Here is a 14920-nt window from a genome sequence, read left to right on the forward strand (position 1 = left end):
CAGAAGGGATGGAGGGATGAGGTCTGCTGGTGCAGATCAGTGTCACCTCTCCTCTATCCTCCCCGTCCTCATTTTGGAGAGGCTGCGTTGGCATCAAGGGCTCCCCGGTTTTCCCGGGCTCCCTTGGGTGCAGCTGAAGGCGCAGGTTGTCCGCTCTTGCTTCTGCTGTCTCCACCGGCTGTCCACGAATTGGGCAACCAGACCTTAAACTCCAGCTTGCCCCCGTCTCTCTTAGCAAGCCTGAGCATGGGGGACACCTTCCCCGTGTCTGGGGTGGTCTCCACGGGGCTGGTGACAGAGCGGGATGGGGTTCATGTCACCCGGCCCCGGCAGCGCGGGAAGCTGCCAGGAGCCCCGTGGCTCCTCTCCGAGGACGCCAAGGCCATCCCGAGCCCAGAGGCCGGCGGCTGGCCTGCGGCGCTGGATTCGGGTCCTGCCTCCAGGCCCGGCCCTTCCTGCGGCAGGAACCTCTCCGAGGAATCGTTTCCTCCCACTGCGGCCCGAAAGAGAAACCCCCCCGGGATCGAGGGGGACGTGGCCATGCCCCCACGTCGCCATGGCCCCCCAGGACGGGGAACCTGCCCGTGGCCGAACGCCCCACTGGGCCGTAGCTGCTCTCCCTCGGCCGGCGGCCGCCACGGACCCGCTTGGGCTTGGGCTTCCCTCCCGCGTCCCCCACCCCGAGCCACGGCCGGACGCGGGAAGCGACTTCCTCCTCCGAAGCAGCCCCTTCCCTCGCTCCGGTTCCTTCCTGGGGCCTCCACCGGCCTCCCGGAGAGGAAATAGGACGGGCCGCCGGGCCCGGCCGCCCCGCCGAGCCCTTCAGTCGCGCGAGCCGTGGGCGGCGATGCCGGGCGCCCTGCCGTTGCCGCTGCCAGCACCCGCCGAGGCCGAGCGGCCGCCGGGGCGGCGGGAAGCGGGCGGCCGGGCGCCGCCGTTTTGAGGCTCGCCCCTTATCCGGCGGCTCGGCTGGCAGCGCGGAAGCCGCCGCGGAGCCGGGGGGCCGCGAAGCGCTCGACAGGAAACCGGCGGCGGCGGCGGCAGCAGCCCGACAGGCAAGTCGAGACCGGCACCGCCAGCCCGGCGCGCAGGCACAGGCAGGCGGCGGCGGCTGCTCCGAGGCCGCGCGCCCGGGCCGCCTCGCCGGCTCCCCGCCGCACGGGGGGCTGGAGGTAAGCGCCGCGCCGGGGTGGGGGGGTGCGCGACGCCGGTGGGTGCGGAGGCTGCGGGGCGGCCGCCGGTCCGTCCGCTCGGCGGCTCCCTGCGGAGCTGGGGCGCCTTCGCGGCCGGGGGTGCCGGCGGGCCGCCGCGGTGCCGGCACCGTGTTGGGGGGCTCCGGCGAGGCCGTTTCGGGTGGGATGGGCGCGGGGTGAGCAAGTGGCTTTGGTGAGGGGGGGGATCTGGCCGGATGGCATCACCGGGCCCCGCGTGTGCCCCCAGGGCCGGATCCTTCTTGTGCCGAGGCGGGGGGTGACGGCTGGTCACCCGGCAGGACGTCGCGGCCCCCCCGTCCCCGGCGCCGAGGGCGAAGGCAGCCTCAGGCTGGCGCCTCCCGCTCGCCCCGAGCCCCCGCCGTCGCGGGGCCGTCGGCTGAGCTCGGGGGGGGCCGCGCCGGGCTCAGGAGGCTGCTGAGGCCCCCCCCGCCCCCGGCAGCGGCACCGTGGCCCCACATCCGCGTCCCCGCCGAGCCCCCCGTGCCCTGCCGGAGGCCGAGCTGCGAAACCGCCGCCCGGCTCCGCTCTGCCGACGGTTTCCGGCGCGGCCGCGGCACGGCCCGCGAGCAGGGCCCTCGCGAAGCCGCCCCGGATCCTGCCGGCTCCCCCCAGCTCGGAGCCGCCGCTCCCACACTGCCGCCAGGGGAGGCTGCCGGGGCAGCGGGGGGGGGGGGGGGGGCACCACCTCCCTGCCTCAGTTTCCCCCCTCAGCTCAGAGCTGGGGGCGCCTCCGCGTCGGCCGCTAGCTCTGGGGGAGTCCAGCAGGACGAGGCGGATGGGATTGAGCAGCCCCCTTCCCCGCGCCGTGTCTTCCAGGCGGAGGGGGCCGCCATGGAGCCGGCGGGGCCGCCGGAGGCCGCGTACGTGCTGGTGGAGTACGGCTTCGAGTACCGGGCCAAGGACGGCACGCTGGTCTCCATCAAGCCCAACGAGCGCTACGTGCTGCTGAAGCGCACCAACGACCACTGGTGGCACGTCAAGAGGAGCGGGGACGCCCGGCCCTTCTACATCCCGGCCCAGTACGTCAAGGAGCTGCCCCCCATGGCCGCGCCGGCGCCCCTCTACGAGCCGCCCGCCGCCCCGCCGCCGGCCTACGAGTACCGGTTCCTCCGCGCCGCCGAGGACGCTCTGCCCCCCGGCCCGGCGCCCGGGAGAGACTCGCCGCCGGCGCTGAGCTCCTTCGGGGCGGCCCGGGCCCCCCCGCGGGCCGGTGGCCCCCCGGCACTGAGCTGCCACCCCGCCGAGCCCGGGTGGCCCACACAGTCCCCGGATGAGCCGGCGCGGGTGACGCCAGAGCCCCGGGTGGCACGCGGCCATGCCGGTGGGGACCCCCCGGGCCACTCGCCACCGTTCGGCAAGAGCCGCTCCGAAACCCTCCACGCCACCGGCAAGGACACGGAGACAGCGAGGAGGCGGCGGGGGTCCGGCCGGGTGGCTCAGGTACGGTAACGTCGCCCGTCCCTCCCGCCTTCGGTGGCCGCAGCGTGGCCAAGGCAGGCAGGACGCCGGGGTCCTTCGGTTGTTCCGCCGCTGTTCCGCTCCGGGGCCGTGTCCGCCGGCAGGATGCTAAATACCCGCCGCGCACCCCGGGCTCCCCGGGCACCGCTGGTGCCGCCGGGGCTTCTCCCGCCTTCCCGCCGAGCTGGCCCCACGGGGCAAACCTGATCTTCAGGAAATGCCTGCCGCCTTCTCCGCACCGAACCCCCCGGCCTGGCCGGGGCGGTGAGGTGTCGGTTTGCACGCGGTTACGCCAGGAGCAGGGGCGAAATCCCCCCCCCCGCCGCCGGGCAGTGACCCCGAGCGCCTCCCGCCGAGGCCGTGCCTCAGTTTCCCCAACCTCAGGCGGCCTCCCCGAGGGTGAATGCTCCTCGCCCAGCGGCCGTTTGCAAACACTTTCGATTCTCATTTTTTCTTAAAAAAAAGAGGAAAAGACTCGAGCGGTCCCTGGGCAGGCCTGGGGCAAGGCTTTTCCCAGCTGCTCCGGGAGAGAGGTGACGTTGGCAGAGCTGGACGCCGCGTCCGTGGGTTTGCTCCATAGCCAGAGGCGGTTAAGCAGCGCCACCAAAATAACATGATTCCAGGAGCTGGGGCTGGCGCGGAAAACCAGCGCTCCTGGACGCGGCGGTGCGGCGCGGCCGCGGTGCGCACGCGGCTTTTTTTTGTTTTTAACCTCGGCGATGCGGGACGCGGGTTTGCCCGGGCGTTCAGCAGCCGGGGTGGCGGAGAGCACTTTGCAAAGCCGCCTGTGCATCCCATCCTTCGTGGCTCGAACCGGAGGAGTTTTGCACGCTGGGAAGCTGGTTTTTGCACCGGCCGTGCTGGGAAATGCCGATATGGGCGGCTGGTTCGCTGGAAGCGATACCGCGGCGAGCGATAACCTCGTGCGGGCCGGCGCCGGCAAGGACGGCGCCGATCGCCCTGCGCCTGGGCCCCGCGTCCTCGCCAGAGCAGCCGGTTCATCCACAAGCTGCAAAGCTGCCGAGCCCGGACGGCATTTCTCGGAGCGGAGGGGAGGCAGAGCGCCCATTTCCAAGCAAGCGGAGCCAGGGCGGCTCCCGCGGATGGAGATGCTCCCCTTGAAAAATGGCCCTGGAAAGGATCAGCTGCCGCACGGAAGCCAGACCAAGCTTGAATATCCGTCGCATCCCAGGCGCTCGGCTCTGCCGGGCGAATCCCCCCAGCCGAGGGGGCCCGGGTGCACCCCACGGTGCCCCCACGCCGGCTGCAGCGCGAAGCAGGGCGTTTTTGGGCAGCGGCGAAGGCAGAAAGGGGTTAAAAGCGAGTCGCACCAACTCCTCCCCTCGGGAGCGGGGCGGGTGGCTCACCTGCCCGGACTCCCGGCACCCAGCGCCGGAGGGCGGGAGCTGGGTGCATCCCCCGTGAGACGGGTGGGCCGCCCGGAGGCCCCGGCACCCCGAGGCCGCCGCTCGCCCCACGGCAGTAAGTAGCGCCGGGCTTTTCCCGGCCGCGGTGGCGGCTCCCGGGCCGCCCCGGGGTGGAGAGGATGTGGGTGTTGCTGCCCGCTCCTGGCTGCACCCACGGGTGGAACGGGGAGTGGGTGTCCCCGTGTCCCCTCTCCTCGGCCAAGCCCACGGGACCGTGGCACGGGACCGCGTTTTCCCCCCCCCCCCCGGGGTGTTGTGTCCCCCTCAATCCCCCGGGATGGGCGATCCCTGCGCTGGGACGGAGCAGGTCGCACAGCCATTTTATAGCCTTGAAATCGAATGGCTTGGGGGAGATCTCGGCACGAGGAAGCGTGGGAACAGCTTCGCGGCACCCGGGGCCGGCTCGCTCTTCCCGTTTCAAGCTTTGCTTCTGGCTACGGCCTCAGCACGAGAGCAAAAAAATGCAGCTCCCCCCCCCCCCCAAAAAAAAAAAAGCAGGCAGATAGGAAACGCAGCAAGATGCCATCGGAAAAGCCCGGGCACCTGCTCCGTGCACGCCGGGCCCGGGAGGTTCGTGCTCCCGAGCATCCTGCACCCGCCTCGGCGCGCGGCCCCGTGTCCGGTCGCCGTTTCGGGGCGGTCGGGGCTCGGAGATGGAAGCGGCAGCTTCTCCCGGGCTCTCGGGAGGAGCCTCTTTACGGCCACCACCGCCAGGCAGGCACGTGCCGGGCAGGGGGGATCCGACCTGGATCATTCCTGGAAAACGGAGGGGCCGAGGTGTCACTGGGCGCCGGAGCCCCCCTGGCTCTTCAGGAAGCCCCTCAGGGAGACCGGGGGGGTGGGGGGGACATCACCCTGTCCCTGCTTTCTCGGTGACTCGGGTGCTGTGACACTTGGGGTCGGCAGAGGAAGGGGGGGCCTTGTCACACCTCTCACCGCGGGGGACAATTTTATACCCCATTTATTACTTTATGGTGCCATCAAGGCCAGTCTCGCCCGCGCGCCGAGCTGCCACCCCGGCTACGGCACGGGAACAGCCGGCAGGGTGGGATCGAAGCTGTTGAGAGTGGAAAAAACATGCACGGAGGAGCTGTGGGTTCCCCCCGGGCTGCTTCCACCTCTGGAGGAGGCTTTTCCATGCCATTCCCGCCAGGAGCAGTGCAGGGATGTGTTTTGCGAGCCGCCTCGGTTGGAGCGGGATGGGGAGGGCTGGCGCCCTGCTCCGCTCCGGGAAGCCGCAGGGTTGGGAAGAGGCTCTCTGCCCCGTGTGACGGCAAAGCCAGAGCTCGTGCCGGGAGGTTCGTTCGCCCTTTCCCAGCACTGCCGGGGCTTCCTGGCTGCTCCCGCCGCCTTCCCGGTGCTCTTTGCTCAGCCGAAGCCCATCGATACCAGCTGGGGCTCCGGGTGCAGCGCCGGCACCGCGTGTCAGGCCCGCGGGGCGATAAGAAATCTCCGCTTCCGTTTGCCGGCGAAGCGCTCCCTGCGCTCCCACGACCCCAAATCCGCTCCATGTCACCCGGCTTTCCTCGCCCGCGGACACGGGCGGGCGAAACCCCAAACCTATCTCATCTGCCGGGGTGCCTTCTTCCCCGCGGCAGCACCGCGGCGAGGATGCTTCGGCCGCGCTGCCTGCTCCCGAGCCGGCGCTGCTGAATCCCGCGGGCGCCCGGAGCGATCGGCCCCAGCTGGAGGCTTTGGCGACCCGGGGACGCGTTGCGCCGTCTCGAGGCTTCGGCAAATCCCGGCTTCTGCTCGCTCGCCGGCGTTCATCGCCCTGCAGGAGGCTTTCGCCGGCTCCGCGGCCCTCGAGGGATGGGGATTCTCTTTAAAGGAGGATTTAATGCCCGTGCGAATCCCTGGGGCTCTTAGCCCAGGCGCCGGGCCGGCCTTGGCCCATCTCCTCGAGACCGGAGAGGCTTTTCCTGTTCTCGCCCGGGTCTCCTCGCTGCTCGCAGGAACCAGCCAGCAGGAGCTTGAAATTGCCCTGGGAGCAGCGGGAGAGCCGTGGCACCGGTTGTCACACCGGCCGGTCCTCCACCGGACATCGGTCCCCCGCCACGGGCTTTCCCGCGGTCCTGCAAGGAGCAACGTGGCCGTGCATCTCCAGGCTATCCTGGATGGAAAAACCTTCCTTTTTGGAAGCGTCCTGGGTGTCCCCCCCAAGCCCAGCATCTCCCTGGGGTATTTGCTGCTCCCCGGAGCGATCCCTGCGCCGTCACCGCCACCGTCGGGATTTTGCAGCCCCGACTGCAGCCGGCGGGGTGGCAAGACGGTGTAAAACCGTCAACAAGCGACCGAGCGAGCATCGCTCAAAACTCGAGTCTCCAGGCAACTCTTCCGCCCCCAAAACCCCAACAGGAAGCGCGCGCCGCGCTCCGGCCCATATCGGGGCAGGTTCTCCTTTCTGCCTCGCCGGCGCGTCTCGCCGTCAGCCGCGCGGCGCCTGGCGCCGGAGCCTCGCCGCTGCCCCGCACCCGCCGAAATGGGGGACCGGGCGGCCGGCGTGCTGCACCGCTCCAAGAGCAGGGTCTCCCGGCTGCTTAATTTGGGCAAGGTAGGGAGGCGGCGGGTTTGGGGAGCGTCTCGGGGGCCGCGCCGGAGATGGGCTGCGGCGGCGCAGCGGGGTGCAGGGAGATGCCGGGGCTCCTTCCCCGATTTTTCTCCGGGTGCTCTGGAGGAAGCCAAGGGCAGGTCGTTCCCGGGGGCCGCTGGCAGCACCCCCGGGCCCAGAAACGCTCGTCCCCGAGCGGCTCAACAAGAAGGGAGCGCGTTCTGGCTTGCGGTTTCCCGCGGGAAAAGGGAAACGGTTAAAGATGCAACTGGTGCAAGGAAGGGGGGGGAGCAGCATTCGCAGTAAAGGCACCGGGACCCGGGTGGCAGAGCCGGGTCCCATATCCCGGACCGGGTGCCACCGCGAAGGTCCCCCCCGTGGCTGCCCCTCGCGTCCCGTGTCTGCAGGACAAGGGCGGCCTCTCGCCCCGGTTCCCTGCGCCCTGCGGGTGCCCGTGGGCGCCGCGGCAGAGGGTCCTGGGGCGTCACGGCCGGTGCCGCTGGGGACGCGGGGAGATGGGCAGGACCAGGGAAACTTTGTTCCCATTCCGGGAAGGCAGTAAAAGCAGGGGTGATCAAAGGGTAACAGGCACCACGGAAGCGCGGCTTTGGTGACCTTCCTGCTCGGAGCAGTTTAGGGCCCTGGGAACGCTACCGCCCCGTGCTGGTACCCGGGACCTCAGCCGGGACAAGCCCGGCAGCGGGGAGAAGCTCTGCAAGGAAGCGAGGCAGAAAGTTGATCTCCCCCCCCCCCGGGTCCGAAGCCTGACGCCGATGCTTTTCCTGAGTTTTTCCAGCTCGCGGAGGCGCTACCCGGGGGGGGTCAGACCCACGCGTCCCAACGGGGACGTCGGCAGCCGGGCGGGCAAGGGGGTGGCAGAGCCGTGCACTCGGGAGCGCTCGTCTGGGCGGGTTTTGAAGGCTGCAAGAGGAGCTAAAACACCAAGCGACGCAGCAAAACCAGGGCAGGGGCGAAAGCCGGGGCTGCCGGAGAGCAGGGGACCCCGGGCACCCCGGCGTGGGTGTCCCCGGCACCCGAGCAGCCCTCGCCGGCCACCCGTTCGGGCTGCCGGGGAGCGAGGCGGCGAAGCCGGGGGATTTCAGAGCCGGCCAGAAATAGGCAACTATTTTGGGATGTGGTGAAGAAGCCGTCGGCCTCGGCGCTGCACGGGGCCGGCTTGCCGGAGAGCGAGCGGGGAGCTCGGATGGGCTGCTGCTGCGGGTGCAAGCGCCGGGGCCACGGCGCCCCGGGTCCAAACTGTGCCACCGTGCTCCGGCTGGTCTCCCTTTTCCAAGGAGACCGTGCAGACGTCCTTTAACATCCATGCTGGAGAGCCGGGGGGGCTCGAACCCCGCGGGAAAGCGCCTCGCTCCAAGCAGCGGGAAGCTCCCCGCGCGCTGCGGTGCGGGATGAATGAACCCCCCCCGTGCTGGGCTCCGAGGCGGATGATTCGGCTCACCGGCATTTCAGCAGCACCCCGAATCGCCGCCGGAACTGCCCGTGACGCATCCCCCCATCCCGTCCCTCCGCAGGCACGCAAGGAGCCCGAGGAGCCGCCCGCCCCCGTCTACCTCAACGTCCAGGAGCTGCGGGAGGAAGCGGCAGCGGCAGCGGCGGCGGCCGCCGGCTCGGCCCCGCAACGTGGCCCGACGGAGCCTCGCGGCTCCGCGGCCGACTGGGAAACCCACACGGATCCGGACAGTGGACACTTGTTTTATTACAACCCGCTCACCGGCGAGACCACGTGGGATTGTCCCTTTGAGCAGGCGGAAGACGGAGTGAGTCCGGCCGCCTCTCCCGCCTCCTCGCTCGCCCACAGCCCTGAGTCAGCCGAGTGGGGCCAGTACGTGGATGAAGCCAGCGGACAGGCTTTTTTCTATAATTCGGTAACAGGTGAGACGTCGTGGGACCCCCCCTATACGGGAGACGAAGGCAGCTCCCAGGGCATGTACCCGGGGGTTGCGCAGTACCGTGCCGCGGAGCAGCGGGTGAGCACCGTGCGGGCACGCCGGGGCGCCGGGCCGGCGCCGGGAAGCGGCAAGGGGGGGATCGGCCCGGCCGGGGGCCGCGCGTCGGGATGCCCGGCCGGGGGACGTCGCGGGCATCGCCTTCAGCTGGCTCCCCTTCGCAGCCGCCCACTCCGGAGACGGACTATCCCGACCTGTCTCCCGATGAGCTGGAGGGTTATCCCGAGGAGGACTACTCGCCCGTGGGCTCCTACGAGCCCGCCGCCTCGCCGTACCTGCCCCAGCGGCGCTCCGGGGAGCTGGGCTCGCCGCCGGGCTGGTACGGGCCGAGTCAAGCCGAGGGAGCCGTCTTCTGCTCCGAGCACTACGCCGCAGACACGGTACGGCGGGGGGGGACGAGCATCCCTCGCGGGGACCGGGGGGGCAAAACGGAGCGTGGGGAGGTGATGCAGGGGGCTGGGTGCCCGCTGGAGCCGTCTCCCAGCCCTTTTGGGAGCGTTTGCCTCTCCTCCCGCCCCTCTCCACCGCGTCCCGGGATGGAGCCGGTGCCTTCGGCGTCACCCATCGCGCTCCCTCCGCAGGCGCCGGTGCCCGGCCGCCACGACCGGGCCAGCAGCGGCTCCAGCCAGGACAGCGGGCTCTTCGGCGCCTGGCCCAGCGGCGTGCTGCCGGCGGCACCGGGCCACCGGGAAGAGAAGGTGAGCGGCCGCGCCGCGGGGCGCACCGAGCCCTCGGCACCCCGGGGACGGCAGGGGCGAGCGGGGTGCCACCGCGAGCCGGCGAGCGAAGGATTTAAACCCCCGCCGGGTTTCGCCTTCCAGGTCAAAAGCCTCGAGAAGGCCGGCGTGCTCAACCGGACCAAAACGGTGGACAGAGGGAAGCGGCTACGGTAAGCGGCCTCCCGGAGTGCCGGGCGAAGCCGAAATGCCCGAAACCCGCTCCGCTCCCCCGCCGCGGCTCTCCGCCTGGGGTGACGGCATCCAAGCACACACGCAGGGGACGGGGAGCGCCGGAAGGGACACGGGCCACCCCGGCTGTCCCCATAACTGACCCTCCCGCGTCTCGTCCGCAGGAAAAACTGGAGCTCGTCCTGGACCGTGCTGGAAGGGGGGATCCTGACCTTCTTCAAGGACTCCAAGCACTCGTCCGCCGGCGCCCTGGTAAGCGTCCCGCGGGTCCCTGCCGCCGCGCCGGGGCTGCGGCTCTCGCTCGCGACGTGCGGCGGTGGCTCAGCAGCGAGGGAAGCGCGGCGAAACCCAGCTCCCCCCCCCCCCCAAAAAGCCCAAACGGCCCCCGCGAGCGGGGCCCAAATGCAGAAGCTGCCTGGGGCGCCCGGCACCCTGGCACCGACGCCGTCTTGCAACACCCTGCGGCGAAGGCTGCAACGGGAAGAGAAAGAGGCCGGCCTGAAAGCCTCGGGGCGGGGGGGGAGACGCTGCCGCCCCTCCGGTGGGATGCGCGTGCGTGACACGGGTGGGAGGGGATCTGCCCGCGGGTCCCCAGCCCTTTCCAGCGAACCGCTCCGATACCGATGGACAAGGGGCTGGATGGAGGGGAAGCATCGCAAGGGCTGACGCCCTTTCCTGGCCCCCGAGGGATGGGATATGGGGAAAGCCAAGCATTTTGGACATCCAGTTCCTGCTAAAACCCCATGGGTATGTCTCCCTCGCGGACGTCCACCCGGCAACCGGCAAAGACGGGGCGGCGTTTCGCTTAGCCCTCCTTTCCCGACGTTAACGCTGCTCCCGCAAGACGCTGTGACCAGCCCAGATCCTAAACCTCAAGATTCCCAGGGGCTCCATCAACACCCCGCTCCTCCAGGGCTGGGGCTTGTCCCGCGAGGGGATGGTGTCCATCAGGCACGGCTCCATCCCAGCTGGCAGCCGCTATGCCCTTGGCCTAGGCCAGGGAGATGGGAGCGATTCCCGCCGCATCGCGGCAGCCTCCTGGTCCGTACGGCTGCAGGGAGGAGATCTGGGTGCCTCGGGAGGGGACGGACCCGTGACAGGTTGTCCTAAAGGCTGCATTTGGAGCGGAGGAAAATAGAAACGGGCACCACGGAGGTGCCGGTGTCAGGAGGCGAACGCGTGGGCTCGCTTCCGTATTTTTTTTTTTATTGTGCTGATTTTTTTATTGTGCCATCCTTCCTTCGGGCCCCAAAAATCAACCCAGCCTCCTGCCTGTGGGGCCGGAGGGCTGCTCCGCGGGAGGTGGCAAGCAGCCCCGACCCCCCAAACCCCACGGACATCCCGGCTGCCGACGTCCCGCTTCGGCACGTGCCCAGCAGGGTCCTATCCTCGGCCGGTCCCAGCGGCTCCGGGTCTGGCGTCTGGGTGTTTTACCCCAGCCTCGGATGCGGGCGATCCCAACGCGTTCCTCGCGGCCCCATCCCCTCCGGCCGGGCTCCGCTGGTGCCATCGTCCCCTTGGTCCCCGCAGAGACACCCTGCCACCCTGACCACGCCGGAGCACACGGTGGAGCTGCGAGGGGCCACCGTCGCCTGGGCCAGCAAGGACAAATCCAGCAAGAAAAACGTCCTGGAGGTGAGTTTCCTGGGGGCGGCGGGACGGTGGCCACCCGCCGGGGTCCGTGCGTGACCCAGCTGCCCAGCTCCGGTTCATGTCTGGGGCCGTGGGGACCGCGGAGCCAGGTGACGGAGCAGCGCGGTGCCCCTGCCCTGACCGCCGCCTGCTGCTCTCGTAGCTGAAGACACGGGAGGGCTCGGAGTTCCTCATCCAGCACGACTCGGAGCAGATCATCGTCACGTGGCAGAAGGCCATCGTGGACAGCATCGGGCGGCTGGTGAGCAGGCGCCCGCGCGGTGGCTGTCCCCTTCCCCGGGACCTCCCGCCCTCACGACAGGCATCTCACCCTGCCCCTTTCCTAGGGCGCAGACTTCCCTCTGGAAGATGATGTGGAAAACGGGGCCGAATTTGGGTCCAGGGAGAAACTGGTAGCCGGCGAGGAGAGGAGGGCTGCAGGTGAGTGAGCAGCTCCTCCATCCCGGGAGCAAAGCTTTCGGGGCCGCAACGTGGCAGCTCTGCCAGGACAGAGGGACACGTGGGTGGCACCAGCAGAGCAGGACACGTCCCCTGCAAGGACGAGGGGACGGCAGAGGTGCCGCATTGACCCCACGCACAGAGGCCTCGTGCCCACCCCACGTCCGGGCCAAGCGGCGACGTTCCCGGCATCCTCCTTGCTGCCCCCACGCCAGCTCCCAGCCCCGATCCCCTCCCCGGTCCCGTTTGGGGGTATCCTCACCTCTCGCCCGTCTCCGCCAGCATCGGGGCAGGCAACGGGCAGCGCCGGCGGCGAGAACGACTCCAGCAAAGTGCGCAACAAGCTGCGCAAGTTCCTGCAGAGACGGCCCACGCTGCAGTCGCTGCGGGAGCGGGGCTACATCAAAGGTAGGCGCCCGGATGAGCTCGTGGGACGCGCCGGGGGCCGAGCCGGCCGTTTCGAGCACATCTTGCAGAGATGCCTCTCTGCCCGGCACGTCGTGGGCATATTCCCGCTGGAAACGTGGTTCCCCCATCGAGACTTGCCTCCAGGCATCCTTTCGGCTCCATCATCGGCACTCAAACGTCCTCCGTGTGTTTTTTTTGCAGATCAGGTGTTCGGCTGCTCCTTGCAAGCGCTGTGCGAGCGGGAGCGGAGCACGGTGCCCCGCTTTGTCCAGCAGTGCATCCAGACGGTGGAGAGGAGAGGTAACGTCACGCCCGGGAGCCCAGGGATCGGGGACGGGCAGAGCCCGGGGAGCCACCGCTGCACCAGGCTGCACCTAACCGGGTGTTTTTCTTCCACCCTCTGCCAGGTTTGGACATAGACGGACTGTACCGAGTCAGCGGCAACCTGGCGACGATCCAGAAACTGCGTTACAAAGTGGACCACGGTAGGGCCAGGGGTGGCTCGGTTTCTCTTCTACCCCCCTCAAATATCTCCCACCGGTTCTTCTCATCTCCATATGGGGAGTCAAGCCCTGAAGATGCTGGCGATGCTTTGCAGCTTGCAGGGCTTCTCTTCCCGGGGCAGAAAAATCACAGTTGGGAAAATCCGTAGTGGAAATAAGATGCAAATGTAAAGCTGAGGGTCTCTGAGGGCCTCATGCGTGAGGGTCTCCAGCTTGGAGGGGTGAAATGTCGCTTGTGCTCAGCCGGAGAGGAAAGGATGGGAGCCCCATGGGTGGGGAGATCCTCTCCCATCCCCGGGGCTCTGGGAAATCCCTTCAATCCCCAGCTTGTCCAGGCCTGGTCTTGTTAAAGTGAGCTGGGTCCCAGCGGGGAGCTGCTAAGCTGATCTCCCCAAATAAGAGGGGATTTGGGAGGTGGACGTGGAGCTTGCTCAAGCAGAGCTTGGCTTGCTTTTCCTCTTGGTTTTACTCTGTTACGTGCGGGGGCATGGAGCCACGCAGCTCCCTGGAGCAGCAGGAGAGCCAAGGGTGGCAGGGGGAACCCCAAGGTGTCCCGGTCATCCCCGTGGGCTCACATAACCAATCAGGACTGGTGGGACATCCATCCAGCTCTGCTGGGCTGCACCGGCAGGCAGCACAGCCTGCAAACAGTGTGGGTCCCACACCGTGCATGGGGACCTGCCTGAAGTGCTGCCCCGTCCCTGCAGATGAGAACCTCGACCTGGACGACGGGCGGTGGGAGGACATCCACGTCATCACCGGGGCCCTGAAGCTGTTCTTCCGTGAGCTGCCAGAGCCGCTCTTCCCCTTCGCTTACTTCGACAAGTTCATCGCTGCCATCAGTAAGGCCAGGAGACGGGTCCAGCCTTGGTGCCGATGCTCCTCTGCCCCTTCCCATCACTTTTCACCCCCAAATCTACTTCCCCCCTGGACTAAGCAGGCTGGGAGCTGCGGGGTGGCTCCACAAGGGATGGTTCCCTCTTTGAGACCACCCCAGGGTCCATGCTGGACAAGGCTGGAGGAAAGGGACATCCCCAGCGGCCATTGGGGACAGCAGTGGGTACCAGTCGTGATGCCTGAACTCACCCTGGCCAAGCATGGTGCTGGGGATGGGGCCAGATTACAGACACCCCAGGACATGAGCAGGTCCTCACAGCACCCCTGGGACCTAGGAGAGGTTCCCCACCGTGCTGCTGGGCTCAGCAGTGCTGCGGGAGCCATGCCGTGGAGATCTGCCCCATTCCATCCCCATCCCCTTCTCCATGGTCAGGCAGGCCCCAGACGGGACTCCCAGCTCTGCGGGACAGAAGCAGCACCCCAACGCGTCCTGTTTGTCCTTCCCTTGCAGACATGCAGGACCCGACGCGGCGGGGCCGGTGCGTCCGCGACCTGGTGTGTTCCCTGCCGCCCGCCAACCACGACACCATGAAAGTCCTCTTCCAGCACCTCTGCAGGTGACACCCGTTGCGCACCCCGGGGACCCTGCTCCTGCCCAGCCAGCCATAGCGGGGTCCAAAACATGGGTGGCAGCCGTAAGCCCCCTGGTCCCCATGAGCCAAGCCAGCCCTGGGCAGGGTGGCAGCAAAGGGGAGCGAGCAGAGGGTCCCGGGGTCAAATTGGCAGCAATACGGGACCAGCTCATGGGCTGGGGTCATGTCTGGTGGCAGACCAAGGGCAGCAGGGGCGTTGATGGCACCGTGACACCGTCCTTCTCCCCGCAGGGTGATCGAGTACAAGGAGGAGAACCGGATGTCGGTGCAGAGCGTCGCCATCGTGTTTGGCCCCACGCTGCTGCGACCGGCGAGCGAGGAGGGCAACATGGCCATGCACATGGTCTTCCAGAACCAGATAGTGGAGTACATCTTGAACCAATACAGCTACATCTTCCTGGACAGCTAAGCCCGGCAGCGCGGGGACGTGCAGGGGCAAGCGCAGCGGCAGGGACACGAAGGAGCAGAACGTCAAGGGAAGGACTCTCGGTGTTGCATCGCGTAACGCTGGCCTGTCCTTGGACGATGGACCGTGGTGACAATCATCGGCTCAATAAACGGGCAGTGCCGGAGCACGGCAGCCTGGCTGACTCCGTGCCGTTGGCTGCCCGAGCCACACGAATCCAGGATGCGGTTCGAGGGACGGGTGCCGGAGCCGGCGGCACGTGAACCGGGCATCGTTGTCCTCTGCTCATCCCCGGTGGGGCTGGTGGTCTCAGGGAATCAACCCCAGGGGAGCGAGTGGCTCCTGACGTGGAGGCTGAGCTCCCAGGGGCATGTGGGGTTGGGGAGGGTCTCCCAGATCACAGCCCCCCGAGGCCGTTCCCCCCACCGGGACGAGCCCCACAAGGACGGGACCCCCCCCGATGCAGCCCTGAGCCCCCTCTGGGCACAGCTGAAGGC

General features: G+C 68.8%; 1 protein-coding gene across 2 annotated transcripts; it reads left to right on the plus strand.

The window, feature by feature from the left end:
• Nucleotides 1–1094: 1094 nt before the first annotated feature.
• ARHGAP27 (Rho GTPase activating protein 27) lies at nt 1095–14597 on the plus strand. Of its 2 annotated transcripts, XM_067312046.1 has the most exons (16): nt 1097–1172; nt 2031–2654; nt 8183–8638; nt 8782–8997; nt 9199–9315; nt 9439–9506; nt 9690–9777; nt 11056–11160; nt 11321–11419; nt 11505–11598; nt 11899–12024; nt 12226–12324; nt 12432–12509; nt 13235–13369; nt 13876–13981; nt 14249–14597. In XM_067312046.1, exons 2-16 carry the CDS (start codon nt 2046–2048, stop codon nt 14424–14426), a joined length of 2574 nt encoding a protein of 857 aa, XP_067168147.1. In that variant the 5' UTR covers nt 1097–1172; nt 2031–2045; the 3' UTR covers nt 14427–14597. The 2 variants fall into 2 exon arrangements, with proteins under 2 accessions (XP_067168148.1, XP_067168147.1); XM_067312047.1 differs by lacking the exon at nt 13235–13369 and having other exon boundaries at nt 1095–1172.
• The last annotated feature ends 323 nt before the right edge of the window (nt 14598–14920 follow it).

Source organism: Apteryx mantelli, chromosome 28 (genome assembly GCF_036417845.1).
Source record: "Apteryx mantelli isolate bAptMan1 chromosome 28, bAptMan1.hap1, whole genome shotgun sequence".
NCBI classification, from domain to species: Eukaryota; Metazoa; Chordata; class Aves; order Apterygiformes; family Apterygidae; genus Apteryx; species Apteryx mantelli.